We start from the raw sequence: 13,790 nt of genomic DNA, 5'->3' as shown, positions 1-13,790 counted from the left end.
CTCAGTGTTTTCTCTAACGTAAACAGTACAGTGTTTCTAAGAGAGATTTGAATTAAACTTTTAAAGCGAAGAAATCAAACATGAGTTTGTCTTTTCACCAGTCAGCTGAATAACTGTTAAACCCAAAGCACATCCTGTATCACAGACCTTCCAGGTGAATTGTCTACATTTTGCTCACAAGGCGGGCATGCCTTACTGTAATGGACCATAAACATCAATCTGGTCTTAAAGCTGGTCATTATGGTCTGTAGGCTCTGTCCTGTCAGTGGTCTACTGCCCCTAGACAGCTATTGTACACATGAGCTGAAATGTCTGTGTTGCATGTGAGGTCCAGTTTGTTGTTGTGTGAGCCTCATAGCCGCCTCATCACTGTGGATCAGGGGGGGTTTAGGTGGTTTGCATGTCAGCGGGTCACCTCTGCTTGTTTGTTAGTGGTCAACTATGGCTATTTTTACCTGCTAATGATCCTCCTTTTGACCTCTGTGTTTCCAAAAACAAAAATGAGGTGTCTAGTCCAGTATGCGTCAATACAAGAGTAATAGAGGATTGAAGGAATTGAAAGGAGCTCCAGTCTCCCCATCTCACCGTGTGAGTTCCTCCTTCCCACCCAGAACCCAGTGCAGGAGTGGGGGGAGGAGTTTGAGGAGGGGGCGTTGTATGGGATCACCCTGCGTCGGGAGCCCGTCCAGATACCAGCCAGCCCCACCGAGGCCCGGCCATGCGTGGCCTTCGTCCAGTACCGGACCTGCAAGGTGCGCAGGCTGAAGGCAGCCACCCTGAACCGGCTGGTGAGCCACCTCCTGGACCCCTGCTGCCAGGAGCCCGACTACAGACGGATCTTTCTGTCCACCTACCAGACCTTCACCACTAACAGTGCACTCATTGAGCTGCTCTTCCAGAGGTGGGCCATGTCATTAAGTTTACAGTACTCATAACTGCTGTTTTGTTTCACCTGACCATTGTCTTAGACCATAATGCAGAAGCTATTTCACTGTTAAAATTATACAGTATGAAATGAGGTGAGCAAGGTTGTTTGACGTCTTTAGTTTGAAAATACCTTGACGTTCTAGTTTTACTGCTTATTAAAACCCATCTTCTATAAAATACATTTTGGGTGAAATGGCCTAAATGTCTTTCTCCCTCTTTTGCCTTCTCGTCTTCACCCACCTTTTTTGCAAAAACAACTCTTTTGACACATTCCGAGTTATCACAGTAACAAATAAGATGAGCCAAATTGGATTCAGAATGTTATGTTGGACACAGATGAGAGGGTACGTCGAGAGTGGTTGTTTTTGAACAACACTTCTCGCTGTGTATGCAAAGTCACTTAGTTTCGTCAGATTGTTTTTTCTTTCTTGCTTCCCTCACAAAATGACTATCTCAGCATCTTTGATGTAATGATAATAAGCACCCAGCAGGTAGTTAGCCATTACAGGTTTTACAACAACAACAATTATTCGCTGAGTTTAGAGTGAGGTCAGTGTCAGGATAACAACGAAGCATAGAGACAGACCAAAGAAAAACAGTCTGAAGAAGAATGGAAGAAGAACACTGTCCTGTTGGTCACAATCACAGTTTAGATGAGTCTGACACTCTTCCTAATTGTTCTCACAGGGACAATGGGGCTTCAGATGTGTACAATAGTGAATGTCACAGGAGGTGAGGTGGCTGCTTTTCCCTTGATCACATTTATTTCCTTGACTCTGAAACAGGGAAGACATTGTTTCATCACGTTGTCTCCTCAGGCGTCTGTTGCCCCTGATCCAGACTTGGTTGGAGGAGTACAGTGAGGACTTCCGGGATCCTCCTCAGCACCCCTCCCTAAGGCTGCTGATGGACCACCTGCACACCCTGTCCTCCTTCTGTTCACTGGCCCAGCGCTCTGAAACTCTGCTTAAGAAATTCCAGAGAGAAGGTACAGGATTCACTTGTTTTTCCTAACCTTTTCTGTGAATTGCCTTTGATTATGATACCATTGTTGATCCTCTTCTGTCATTCCTCTCTCCCTTTAATAGAAATGGATACTGGTGGCCATTCTTCCCAGGCTGAGGTTAATCAGGAAGATGAGGGCTCAGGGGAGGAAGGCCTAGAATGGGACAGCCCACTGGATCAGGGTGACATCATGGACTTCTCAGTCACAGCCATCGCAGAACAGCTCACCCGACTGGATGCTGTAAGTGTCAATCATGGCAGATCATTTCTGGCTCTTAATATGCGTCCTCAGGAGTGGATCGTTAACACTCTTTTTCCATTTTACCTTCCTTATCTGTGCGTCTCTCAGGGGCTGTTTGGGAAGGTGGTTCCCTACCAGTGTCTGGGCTGTGTGTGGTCCCAGAGAGACAAGAAGGAGAACCTGTCTGCTACCGTCAGCGCCACCATTACTCAGTTTAATGCAGTCACCAACCGAGTCATCACCTCCCTGCTCTGCCGGCCCACCTCCAGCCCCACTATCGTCCACAGGGCCTCCAGCCCAGCTCAGAGGGCCTGCGTCATTGAGAAGTGGATCAGAGTAGGACAGGTCAGACACATCTAGTAACTTGGACCATTTGAGGGATACATTTTCAAATCCAAGTGCAGCATTCTTACACATCTAAACGTTAAACTGTATCCTGGTTCTCAGTGCATTCAGTTGTAAGTCCCTAGTCAGTCTCTAACTTGTGACTGTTTTCTGAAACAGGAGTGTCGGCAGCTGAAGAATTTCTCCTCTTTGAGGGCCATCCTGTCTGCCCTTCAGTCCAATGCTGTCTACAGGCTGAGGAACACGTGGGCTGCTGTGTGTAGGTACGGACTGTCGGGTCACACTGCAAGGGTTAGTTGAGTCATGAAGCTAGAGGGCCAATAACATTGATTGAATATGGCAAAAAAAATGAACAAGGGTGTCCTTTTCCTCTGAGAATGTAAGGCTTAGTAAGGAAATGATTTACTAGTAATTGACCTACATTATTCAACTAACCTTAGTTTGTACTTCATGCCATAACTATGTAATAAACCATTTTTATTGTGTCAGTCAAGAATAGTTGAACAATAATTTTAGGTCAACATGCCATGCCTTACCAACTCTAAATCCCTTTGAAGCTTCAAGGATATCTTTTGTAATAAAGTTGCTAGTGGTGTCTTGTCTGAGTGTTATTTTTGGATTGATTTAATTGGTTTGTTCTTCTTCAGGGACAGTGTGGCCATCTTTGATAACCTCTGTGAAACCTTCCCTGATGAGAACTGTGTGTTGAGCAACAGAGAGATCAGTTTGGAGGTAAGAATCAAGTACATTAAGGAAAATGATTTAACTTCATTTTTTAAACTTGCGTCTCTGCACAAATGTATGCTTTCTTTTTACAACCATGATGCAGACGATATGACACTGTTGAAATACTTACAATATGGAGTGTTTTGTTTTGAGAGCAGTTGACCTTTACTTACATCTTCAAGCACCTTGATATTCTACTTTTACGACTTATTAAAACCCATCTTTCTGTCAAGTTAATGTTTAGTGAAATTGCGTAACAGTGTGTTAATAGTAAGCCATTGTCCCAAAACAAAAGAGAGGGTGTTCTATTTTTCTGTCGGCTCTGGGTGTTTGTGTCAAATCTTCATTCGGTCTGGTTACAGGGAGAGGGCTCAAAAGTAATATTCTACATATTGCTCAGAATTTCCAAATAAGCTGATATTAACATCATTGTCAACAAACACTACACTAATGACAATTTCCCCAGCAGTTCCTTGAGAAACACCTTCATTTGCCTCACATCTTTATTTAATTTGACTGTATTGGTCCACCCCTTGTTCAACTGGACTGTTCCAGAAAAATAGTTTAACGTGCTCCCTGTGTCTGTATTAACAGGCTCTTAGAAATTGGGGTTTTGACAGATGAAAATGTTCCTTAGCACAAAACTGCTTTTGTTCACATGTTTGCATGGATTTTAAAAGCTCAATGTATTGTTAATCATAATGAAATATGTGTGTGTGTGTCTAAGAACAACCAATGTGATATTGACCCCATAAGCTGGTAAAGGAAGTTCTGACCTAGACCAGATTTGACTGACTCTTTGCATATGCTGTAGGTCATTGCACATGAGTGGATAGGTTGACAATGGAAGGCCATAAAAGCAGACTGAATTTAGCTTCTATCTGACCCCTTTTCAGGATGGAAGCCAAACAGCCATGGATAACATTTCTCCCAAGATATCCAAGCGATGTCCTATTGCCAGACAGATGGTAAGCAATACTTCAGAGAGAGATTGAGTAAGAGACATTGCAAACATGATATGTAGACATGAGAGATATCTATATATAGTGGGGGTCATTATGTTTGAGTTTAGCTTTCTCTTCTTTACATGCAACATTAAATGGACAGAAATGATAGCAGAGGCCTCCCGAGTGGCGTCGTGGTCTAAGGTACTGCATCGTAGTGTTGCAGCTTCACTACAGCCTGGGGTTTGATCCCAGGCTGTGTCACACCCGGCCGTGACCGGGAGTCCCATAGAGCGGCGCACAATTGGCCCAGCGTCATCCGGTTAGGGGAGGGTTTGGCTGAAGGGGGCTTTACTTGGCTCATCGGACTCTAGCGACTTGTGGTGGTGGGCCGGGCAACTGCAAGCTGACTTTGGTCGTCAATTGAACGGTGTTTCCTCCGACACATTGGTGCAGCTGGCTTCCGGGTTGAGCGGGTGTTAAGAAGCACGGCTTGCCTCCCGGGTGGCGCAGTGGTCTAAGGCACTGCATCGCAGTGCTAGCTGTGCCACCAAAGATTCTGGGTTCGAGCCCAGGCTCTGTCGCAGCCGGCCGCGACCGGGAGGTCCATTGGGGGCGACGCACAATTGGCCCAGTGTCGTCCGGGTTAGGAAGGGTTTGGCCGGCAGGCATATCTTTGTCTCATCGCGCACTAGTGACTCCTGTGGCGGGCCGGGCGCAGTGCACGCTGACCAGGTCGCCAGGTGTATGGTGTTTCCTCCGACACATTGGTGCAGGTGGCTTCCGGGTTGGGATGTGCCTTGTGTCAAGAAGCAGTGCGGCTAGGTTGGGTTGTGTTTCGGAGGACGCATGGCTCTCGACCTTCGCCTCTCCCAAGTCCGTACGGGAGTTGCAGCGATGAGACAAGACTGTAACTACTACCAATTGGATACCACGAAATTGGGGTAAAAAGGGGGTAAAAAAAAGAAGCGCGGCTTGGGGGGTCATGTTTCGGAGGACGAATGAGTCGACCTTCGCCTCTCCCGAGCCCATTGGGGAGTTGCAGCGATGAGACAAGATCGCAATTGGATATCAAGAAAAGGGGGGGTATAAAATAAAATAGAAATGATAGCAGAATTCTGTGTATCTGAAAGTTAAAAAAAATAAGTTTATTATAAGCTGCTACCGGGGGAGTGGTGGAAAGGGGAGGAAGGATTCTAGTATTGTCTACTCAGTATTTTGCGGGGGCAGTTTCTGCTTCTTGAAGTCACATGTAGCCCCCTAACCCCATCAGCTCTTAACCCACAAGAGGTTACAGTGATTCCCCTAGAGGAAGAATCTATTCAAAGACAGAGAGTCATGTGTGGCAAGAGGAAGCCATCCTATTCTTAGCCACTGATGTTTCAAATGGCCACAGATTACTAGGCTATGAAAGGACAGTAATCATAGACCAAGACCTTTTCTAGCATAATATGCACATTCTCTCTAAAGCTGTGTTACTAGAATCCTCTGCTGACATGCTGTCTCTGTACTGTTGTCTCCTCAGAGCACCTCCGGTGGGGTGGTTCCTTACCTGGGCACATACCTGACTATCCTCACAATGCTGGACACTGCTCTACCAGATACTGTGGAGGTAAGCAAACAGCCATTGAAACAGACTGCTCAGTTATGGCAGCTACTTTAAGTTAGTTCTATATTTACCTTATAGCGGATTGCTATCTTAATGTTTAATATTGATAATAAATCTTCCATATTGTCAAGTATAATAGCATGTTGTGCTATTTTTGACAGGGGGACCTCATAAACTTTGAAAAGAGGAGGAGGGTAAGTTGTTGCTGTTTTTGTCTTCGGTCTCTAAGCCTGTAGGGAATAGGATTTTACGTAAAGAAAACAAAAGATGCAGTACAAACGTGTCTAAATATTTCACCCTTGTTATAGGACATGACATGCATTGAATTGGTGGTACACTCACCACCACATTTTAGTGGTACTTTCACATGCCGAAGGAAAAAGTGCACACCTTTATGCTTAAGGATGTTTGCTTACTGCTCTAAATTACTATCTCTCAGCCTTTATTGGAGCCCCATGACTGTTAAAAGTGTTGTCAGGTGTTACTAGTTCAGGACAAGTTACATAACAACCACACAGCTGACATGGCCTCATGATCTCCCTCTCTCTGCAGGAGTTTGAGATTCTCTCTCAGATCCGGCAGCTCCAAGCCTCCTGCTCTCAGTACAACCTGCCCCATCACACCAGGATCACTGCCTGGTTGCAGGGCCAGAAGCTGCTCACTGACCAGGAGAGGTGAGAACCTGTCCCCCACTGGTTTTATTGTAGATCAATGAGGAGATAAAGAGCTGGTGAGCTTTGTAAGGATTAATGGTGCCTAATCATGTCTTAAAATGATGCCCCTTATAGGCCAATAAACCCCTTATACAACCTGAATTGTCCCTTTCTAATATACTGTATACCCAAATGTACTACTCAAATGACATGTAAACATAATCCCTACCCTGGTTTTGCCTATTAAGGAAATTTATAGAAAACCCATCTAGAGCTGGGGTTGACACAAGGCTGCAGTGTGTTTAGGCTTTTAAAATCAGATGTGCTAGTGCAGGGCTGGAACAAAAGGCTGTATACATTTAGACAAGTCCACCCTGACTTCAGGCCTCAAAAGTGTTTTCTATGTGTTCTGCCACAGCTATGAACTGTCCAGAAACATGGAGCTTCCAATAGACATCTGCTCCCCAAGCGCCTGGAGCCACCGTTTGCTCAGCAAGAAACTGTCCTCGTGAGTACTGAACACTTCTCTTAACAGCAGTTGCCATCTTGTTAATTCTAATCCAGACAAAAGTATTCACCCCATCTCTAATATACAGTTGAAGTCAGAGGTTTACATACACCTTAGCCAAATACATTTAAGCTCAGTTTCACAATTCCTGACATTTAATCCGAATAAAATGTCCCTGTTTTAGGTCAGTTAGGATCACCACTTTATTTTAAGAATGTGAAATGTCAGAATAATAGGAGAATGATTTATTACAGCTTTTATTTCTTTCATCACATTCCCAGTGGGTCAGAATTAGTATTTGGTAGCATTGCCTTTAAATTGTTTAACTTGGGTCAAATGTTTCAGGTAACCTTTCACAAGCTTACCACAATAACTTGGGTGAATTTTGTCCCATTCCTCCTGACAGAGCTGGTGTAACTGAGTCAGGTTTGTAGGCCTCATTGCGCACACACGCTTTTTCAGTTCTGCCCACAAATGTTCTATGGGATTGAGGTCAGGGCTTTGTGATGGCCCCTCCAATACATTGACTTTGTTGTCCTTAAGCCATTTTGCCACAACTTTGAAAGTATGCTTGGGGTCATTGTCCATTTTTTTTTTTTTAAGACCCATTTGCGACCAAGCTTTAACTTCCGGACTGATGTCTTGAGATGTTGTTTCAATAAATCCACAAATTTCCTTCCTCATGAGGCCATCTATTTTGTGAAGTGCACCAGTCCCTCCTGCAGTAAAGCACCCCCACAACATGATGCTGCCACCCCCGTTCTTCACGTTTGGGATGGTGTTCTTCGGCTTGCAAGCATCCCCCTTTTTCCTCCAAACATAATGATAGTCATTATGGCCAAACAGTTGTATTTTGATTTCATCAGACCAGAGGACATTTCTCCAAAAGTACGATCTTTGTCCCCATGTGTAGTTGCACACCGTAGTCTGGCTTTTTTATGTTGGTTTTGGAGCAGTGGCTTCTTCCTTGCTGAGCGGCCTTTCAGGTTATGTCGATATAGGACTCGTTTTGCTGTGGATATAGATACTTTTGTACCTGTTTCCTCCAGCATCTTCACAAGGTCTTTTGCTGTTGTTCTGGGATTGATTTGCACTTTTCGCATCAAAGTACGTTCATCTCTAGGAGACAGAACTCGTCTCCTTCCTGAGGGGTATGACGGCTGCGTGGTCCCATTGTGTTTATACTTGCGTACTATTGTTTGTACAGATGAACTTGGTATCTTCAGGTGTTTGGAAATTGCTCCCAAGGATGAACCAGACTTGTGGAGGTCTACAATTGTTTTTCTGAGGTCTTGGCTGATTTATTTTGATTTTCCCATGATGTCAAGCAAAGAGCCACTGAGTTTGAAGGTAGGCCTTGAAATACATCCACAGGTACACCTCCAATTGACTCAAATGATGTCAATTAGCCTATCAGAAGCTTCTAAAGCCATGACATAATTTTCTGGAATTTTCCAAGCTGTTTAAAGGCACAGTCAACTTAGTGTATGTAAACTTCTGACCCACTGGAATTGTGATACAGTGAATTATAAGTGAAATAATCTGTCTGTAAACAATTGTTGGAAAAATGACTTGTGTCATGCACAAAGTAGATGTCCTAACCAACTTGCCAAAACTATAGTTTGTTAACAAGACATTTGTAACAAAACAACCTAAGTGTATGTAAACTTCCAACTGTATACAACTAGTGTAATATTGTTGTAAATAAACAAGAACTGTAAAAGAACAATGACAAAATGCAGTATTTAAGGTTTTACTAGTGTACGTTGACCACATTTGTTAATTTAGTGGAAAGTTCTAACTGTGTGTATTTGCAGACTCCTGAAAGTGAGTGAGGGATCCAGCAGGAAAACCCATGCAGACCAGATCAGTGTGTCGTCTTCGGGGTCCAGTGGCTCTGAGATGGAGGATCCCTCCACCCCTCCCTCCACACTCAGACTGCAGGTACAGCTCTCTCCTATCCCCTTTAGACATGCCTCTGACTGTCTCGCTCTGTCAGTCATTGCTCACCCTGGTTAAAGCTGTTTCAAATGTTTTAATAGAAGACGCTGTACTACAAAACATCCTCTAGTTACACTTTACTAATACCAGTAGTTACACCATGAAGCAATTCAAAAGTAATTGCCATTATGTGGCTTTTTATATAACCTCCCATTCATAACAGTGATCCCCATTGACATCTCATCGAAACTGATGTCCTTGAGAACTGGAATGTCAATTGACCAGGTCCTTGAAGCCAAGCAGGAGTGGTGTTTGCTTAGCACATGCCTCTCTGGTGAAGCATGGCTCAATACTTCAGTTGTCCACAAATGTGCTGAGGTCAATGTCTCAGACAGACAAACTGAAAGACTAATTCATTATTTCCAATGGCACTCATGCATGTTCTGTCTCTCTACCTTGTCCCAGTCTCTGTCCAGCTCCTGTCAAAATGTGGCGGAGGCCTTACCCTCCTCCCCGGATGGCTCCACTCCCTCCACTTGTTCCTCCAGTTCTCAGCCTGACCTCTCTGCTCCAGTGGCTGCCCACCCTAAACCCATGCTGGCCTCTCATCACAAGCGCTCTGTGTCCATGACCTCCCTCCCCCTCTACAACAGACAGGTGGCTGACTCCTGTATAGTGAGGGTCAGTGTGGAGGCTGGCAACGGCAACATGTACAAGAGCATCCTGGTGAGCTTGGGTTGTGATCTGGCGGTAGGGATTATCTTGGGGTCCTGTTACGGAAATGTAAAAGCGATCATGTGTATAGTACTCTAGCTCTGTACATTTGGTTATGATGAAAACTAAGATAAGAACTGCTGTGTTGGTTACATTTTAGTTATTTGGCAGACGCTCTCAACCAGAGCGACTTAGTTATTGCGTTCATCTTAAGATAGGTAGGTGAGACAACCACATATCACAGTCGTAGTAAGTACATTTTTCCTCAAAGAAGTTATCAGCAAAGTCGGGGGGGGGGGGGGGGGGGGGGGTTGTGTTATTTAAGATACTCTGGTTGGTTGAAGGGAGATTTTGCAGCCAAACCCTTTGCTTCCTCATTACAGCATATTAACTGCTTGTTTGACTTGTGTCCTTCTCAGCTGACTAGTCAGGACAAAACTGCCCAGGTGATCCAGAGGGCCCTGGAAAAACACAACCTGGAGCACCTGACCTGTCAAGACTTCACCCTCACACAGTTGATCTCCCAGGAAAGAGGTGAGCTGAAACAATCAATGCTCTAACACTGTACATATGCCCACTCAAAGATGCCACATCACTGTGCAGATCAGTGTTGGTCAAGCAAAGATAGTTGTTATAGTTTAGCATTAACTGTACTGAACTACAGTAGAAATATTACTGAAGATATTGTTGTCCTGGAATGATTGAAGAGGACTTTTTAATAGTGTACGCATACTGTATGTAATATTCTCCTTTCTCATACCAACCCCCACATCTTCTGTTTTTCAGAGTTACTCATTCCGGACAAAGCTAACGTCTTCTACGCCATGTGCACGTCGGCGAACTTTGACTTTGTTCTGCACCAGTGTCCAAAGGGTCAAAAGAAACCTCTGTGCGCTACTTCCAGCCTTGGACGTTATTCAAAGTAAACACTGTTCTATGGCAATGATGAGTAACTGCTGTCATGACGTTGGGTTGGGGGTAGGTTTATGACAGTCATAAATACCTCTTTCCCCCTTTTTCTCTCTCCCTACTATAACTGATGTGACATAAGGAAACCCATGGGTTAACATAGAGATTCTGGGTAACATCAGAAGTTGGGGGAAATGAACTATATTCTGGTAATTTGACCAACTGAACATATGCGGTGGTACTTAAGGTATATTATGTCAGTTCGGTTGCCCTCTGACACATTCTCATCAATGATAGAATGACATAAACTCTACTGTGGAAAGTCTAAACGTCAGAGGTATCGGATTCACATGGAATTGTTGTTTAATTCAAATGTTTGAATATGACATTATTTGTGAAGAGGTGAAATGTAATTTTAGCTTCCAAATGAGAGATCTGTGCTTTCATAAGTTTTCCTCTGCTCACAGTGGTCCGCCCCTGTGAAGAGGCAGGGGTTATAAACTTTTCAGACACACCCCTCTCCCTCCACTATAAAAGCCACGAACAAGAATATAACTTTCTGTTCCGGGTACGCTAGGATGACGATCCAGTGTCAGAATGGTTCAGATAATCACTATAGATGAAGCCAACATCAGCATGGACTTTGATTGTGAATGGTATGAACTTCGAACTCGTATTCACTACAGAAGTGATATCTCCTAGCCTTTGAGTTAGCAACAGCTAAACGCAGGTTCGGAAGGACAGTCCAAGTATCCCGTCTAATACACACAACGTTATCCCGTGACTACCAGAGACATTCTTCAAAGGACAGAGGACTCGGGTTGGCGACACGGGCCATCTACCACCAACCTACTGAAGCGCAGCTCAGAGTAAATATTCATTGCATTTTCCTCTTCAAATGGGCGGTAATTTAGAATGCATAAGATACTGTATTTACGATAGTACAGCTCGCCTATGTTCAAGTCTCCCGCTCTTTCAGAGGACTCAGCCCTTCCCTTTGTGTAACAAGCTGTCATATCGATTCTGCCCGCTAGGGACGTTTTTCTGTATGACGTAATTTGTGATCAAGTTATGATTTAATTGTGTATGTGTGTTTCTGTGTGATTAGTTAGGTATTTAGTAAATAAATAATTAAACCCAATTTTGTATTGCTGATTCAACTTGTTAGCCAGGATTCTTGCAGATAATCAAGGACTTACAACTTTCAGATGAGACTGAATAAAATGACGATTAATGTCACTGTTAAGAATGTAAAATCTTACTAAATCTTTAAGAGTTTATTCGAAAGATAACAGCTCTATAAATATTCTTTCGTGGTGTCCCTCTCTAGTTAATTCATATTTACATGATTAGTTCAATCAGGTAATATTAATTACGGAGAAATTATTTTATAGAATAGCATGTCATAGCAATTAATCTGGCATAGTCAAAGACACGACATAATGGTGCCCCGTGTGAGGAGTCTAAGATAGAATGAGGTTTTCATTTTGATTCAGCCTGTATAAAATTGAAAAGCAGATTACAGAATATACCACGTTTATTATACACATTTTTGGAGTGATAGACAAGCATTTTTGGTTGTGTGTGCTGAAGATTCCCCCGCCCCGCGCTGTTCTCTGACGTAGTCAGTGGATAACGTAAGCGAATACATTTCTTGTATGAGGCTGAGAATGCTAATTATAGAAATCTGAGAAATAGTGCGTTTGGCCAAACGCAGGGCTATTTCTGCCTGGCGCGTTTCATACGCTGGTAGGGCAGGTCATTATTAATTTCTCGAGCGAGGACAAAGAGCCAGCCGATTGAAATTCAGGAGATATAGCGTGACCAGCGATAATTATCTCTCTCTCTCTCGCGCGATTCAACGCGAGGAGACCACGGTGCATTTCATGTTTGCCGCGTGTTCCGGTTAAAACATCGTCAAAAAACGCCGAAAAGGGTTTGAACATAATACGTTATTAGTAAAACCTTTTCCCTGCCAAGGGAATCCTACGTGCTACATTTTCAGGATCAAAGGAGGGTTAGCTGGCACGAGGTGCTAAAGCTAACAGGGAAAATAGCATTTCTTTTTCTTCCTGGTGCCACGCTGAAATTCCTCCGCCTAGCGGAACAGAAGTCCCGCACCGGGTAGTTCCGTTATTTCAGTGTGTGAAGTCAGTGACCGCTGAAGTGTGCCCAGTATAGTCGTTCATGAAGAATTATCCAGGTCACACTCAAGTCATTACTTATGATATCCAGACGAATATCAATGTCTTATCCAATTGAACTAATAAGTGTAAATCTGGCCATTTGCATTCTGAAATAGATATTTTAAATAATATCCAAATTGTTGAGTTCTCTAAATAAGACATTGCAAACTTTTTCCAAACTAACCTAGATTAAGCACTTCTCAGGTTAATTAAAGTTTAATTCACAAATTGCCTATACAGGTTTGATTTATCATTAAATTGATCAATCAGTAAAATTTGGGTTTTTCAAAACCCATTCAGTAATCCAGTACTGACAGAAGCCCCGCCCCAGCGGGAATCCCATGTGGTTTCGGCCTTAGGGAGAAGTGCCACAGTGTTGAATGTGCCCAACATTTGGTCTACTGTTTTACACTTATGATATCCAATCAACAGAGATTTTATGGATTATCGTCTCATTCAATTTAATAAGTTAAATTGTTGAACATAATTTAATGTTCTTCCAATCAAATGAGACACTTTTAAACTTATTATATTAACCTAGATGAAGCCACATCTCATGTTAATTAAAGTTTAATACCCAGATAGCCTACACAGGTAGGATTAATCATTGGCATTGATTAATTAATTCAATTTGCTTTTGCAAATTCATTCACGTCCAACTTCCACATTACTGGTACAGTACTGGTAGTTCGTCAACATCTATAAATAGATGAAACTTGTCTTTGCAGCTTCCAATTAATTCCAAACCCAAACTTTGAATAAATTTAGGGAAAATTTTTCCTCTAAACTTTTCTAATAATGTGCAAGCTATCAAAGGAGGTGATCACCACTCCTCCGCTAAGTAGTGAACCTCCACCCATAAAAGGATTAATCTCTGACCTCAGCAGCGATACCAACCCTAATTATGCCATTAGTGAAAAAACAGCCGAAATTGCGAACGCTCTCCAAAATCAACCATCAAACGCAGGCTTTGTGACGGTTCTCCCCACTTTTGCACTGATGTATCGCCATAAAAATGTGGCATCTGTTCAATACCACCGTGCACAGCTGAAGCACGTGCCAGTCATGGCTAGCATCAGGGG

At 43.3% G+C, this 13,790-nt stretch overlaps 1 protein-coding gene across 1 annotated transcript; it reads left to right on the top strand.

Annotated features, from left to right (window-relative positions):
* Positions 1-308: 308 nt before the first annotated feature.
* Positions 309-10,582, top strand: LOC120045786 (ral guanine nucleotide dissociation stimulator-like 1). Its single transcript, XM_038990717.1, has 16 exons — positions 309-323; positions 612-901; positions 1,615-1,659; positions 1,746-1,915; positions 2,016-2,173; positions 2,282-2,518; positions 2,678-2,781; positions 3,166-3,250; positions 5,714-5,800; positions 5,959-5,991; positions 6,350-6,471; positions 6,869-6,958; positions 8,776-8,902; positions 9,365-9,625; positions 10,033-10,147; positions 10,400-10,582. Exons 1-16 carry the CDS (start codon positions 309-311, stop codon positions 10,537-10,539), a joined length of 2,079 nt encoding a protein of 692 aa, XP_038846645.1. The 3' UTR covers positions 10,540-10,582.
* Positions 10,583-13,790: the final 3,208 nt, after the last annotated feature.

Source organism: Salvelinus namaycush, chromosome 4, assembly GCF_016432855.1.
Source record: "Salvelinus namaycush isolate Seneca chromosome 4, SaNama_1.0, whole genome shotgun sequence".
NCBI classification, from domain to species: domain Eukaryota; kingdom Metazoa; phylum Chordata; class Actinopteri; order Salmoniformes; family Salmonidae; genus Salvelinus; species Salvelinus namaycush.
Note: the sequence above shows the minus strand (reverse complement) of the source record. Positions and strands in the feature narration are given on the sequence as shown.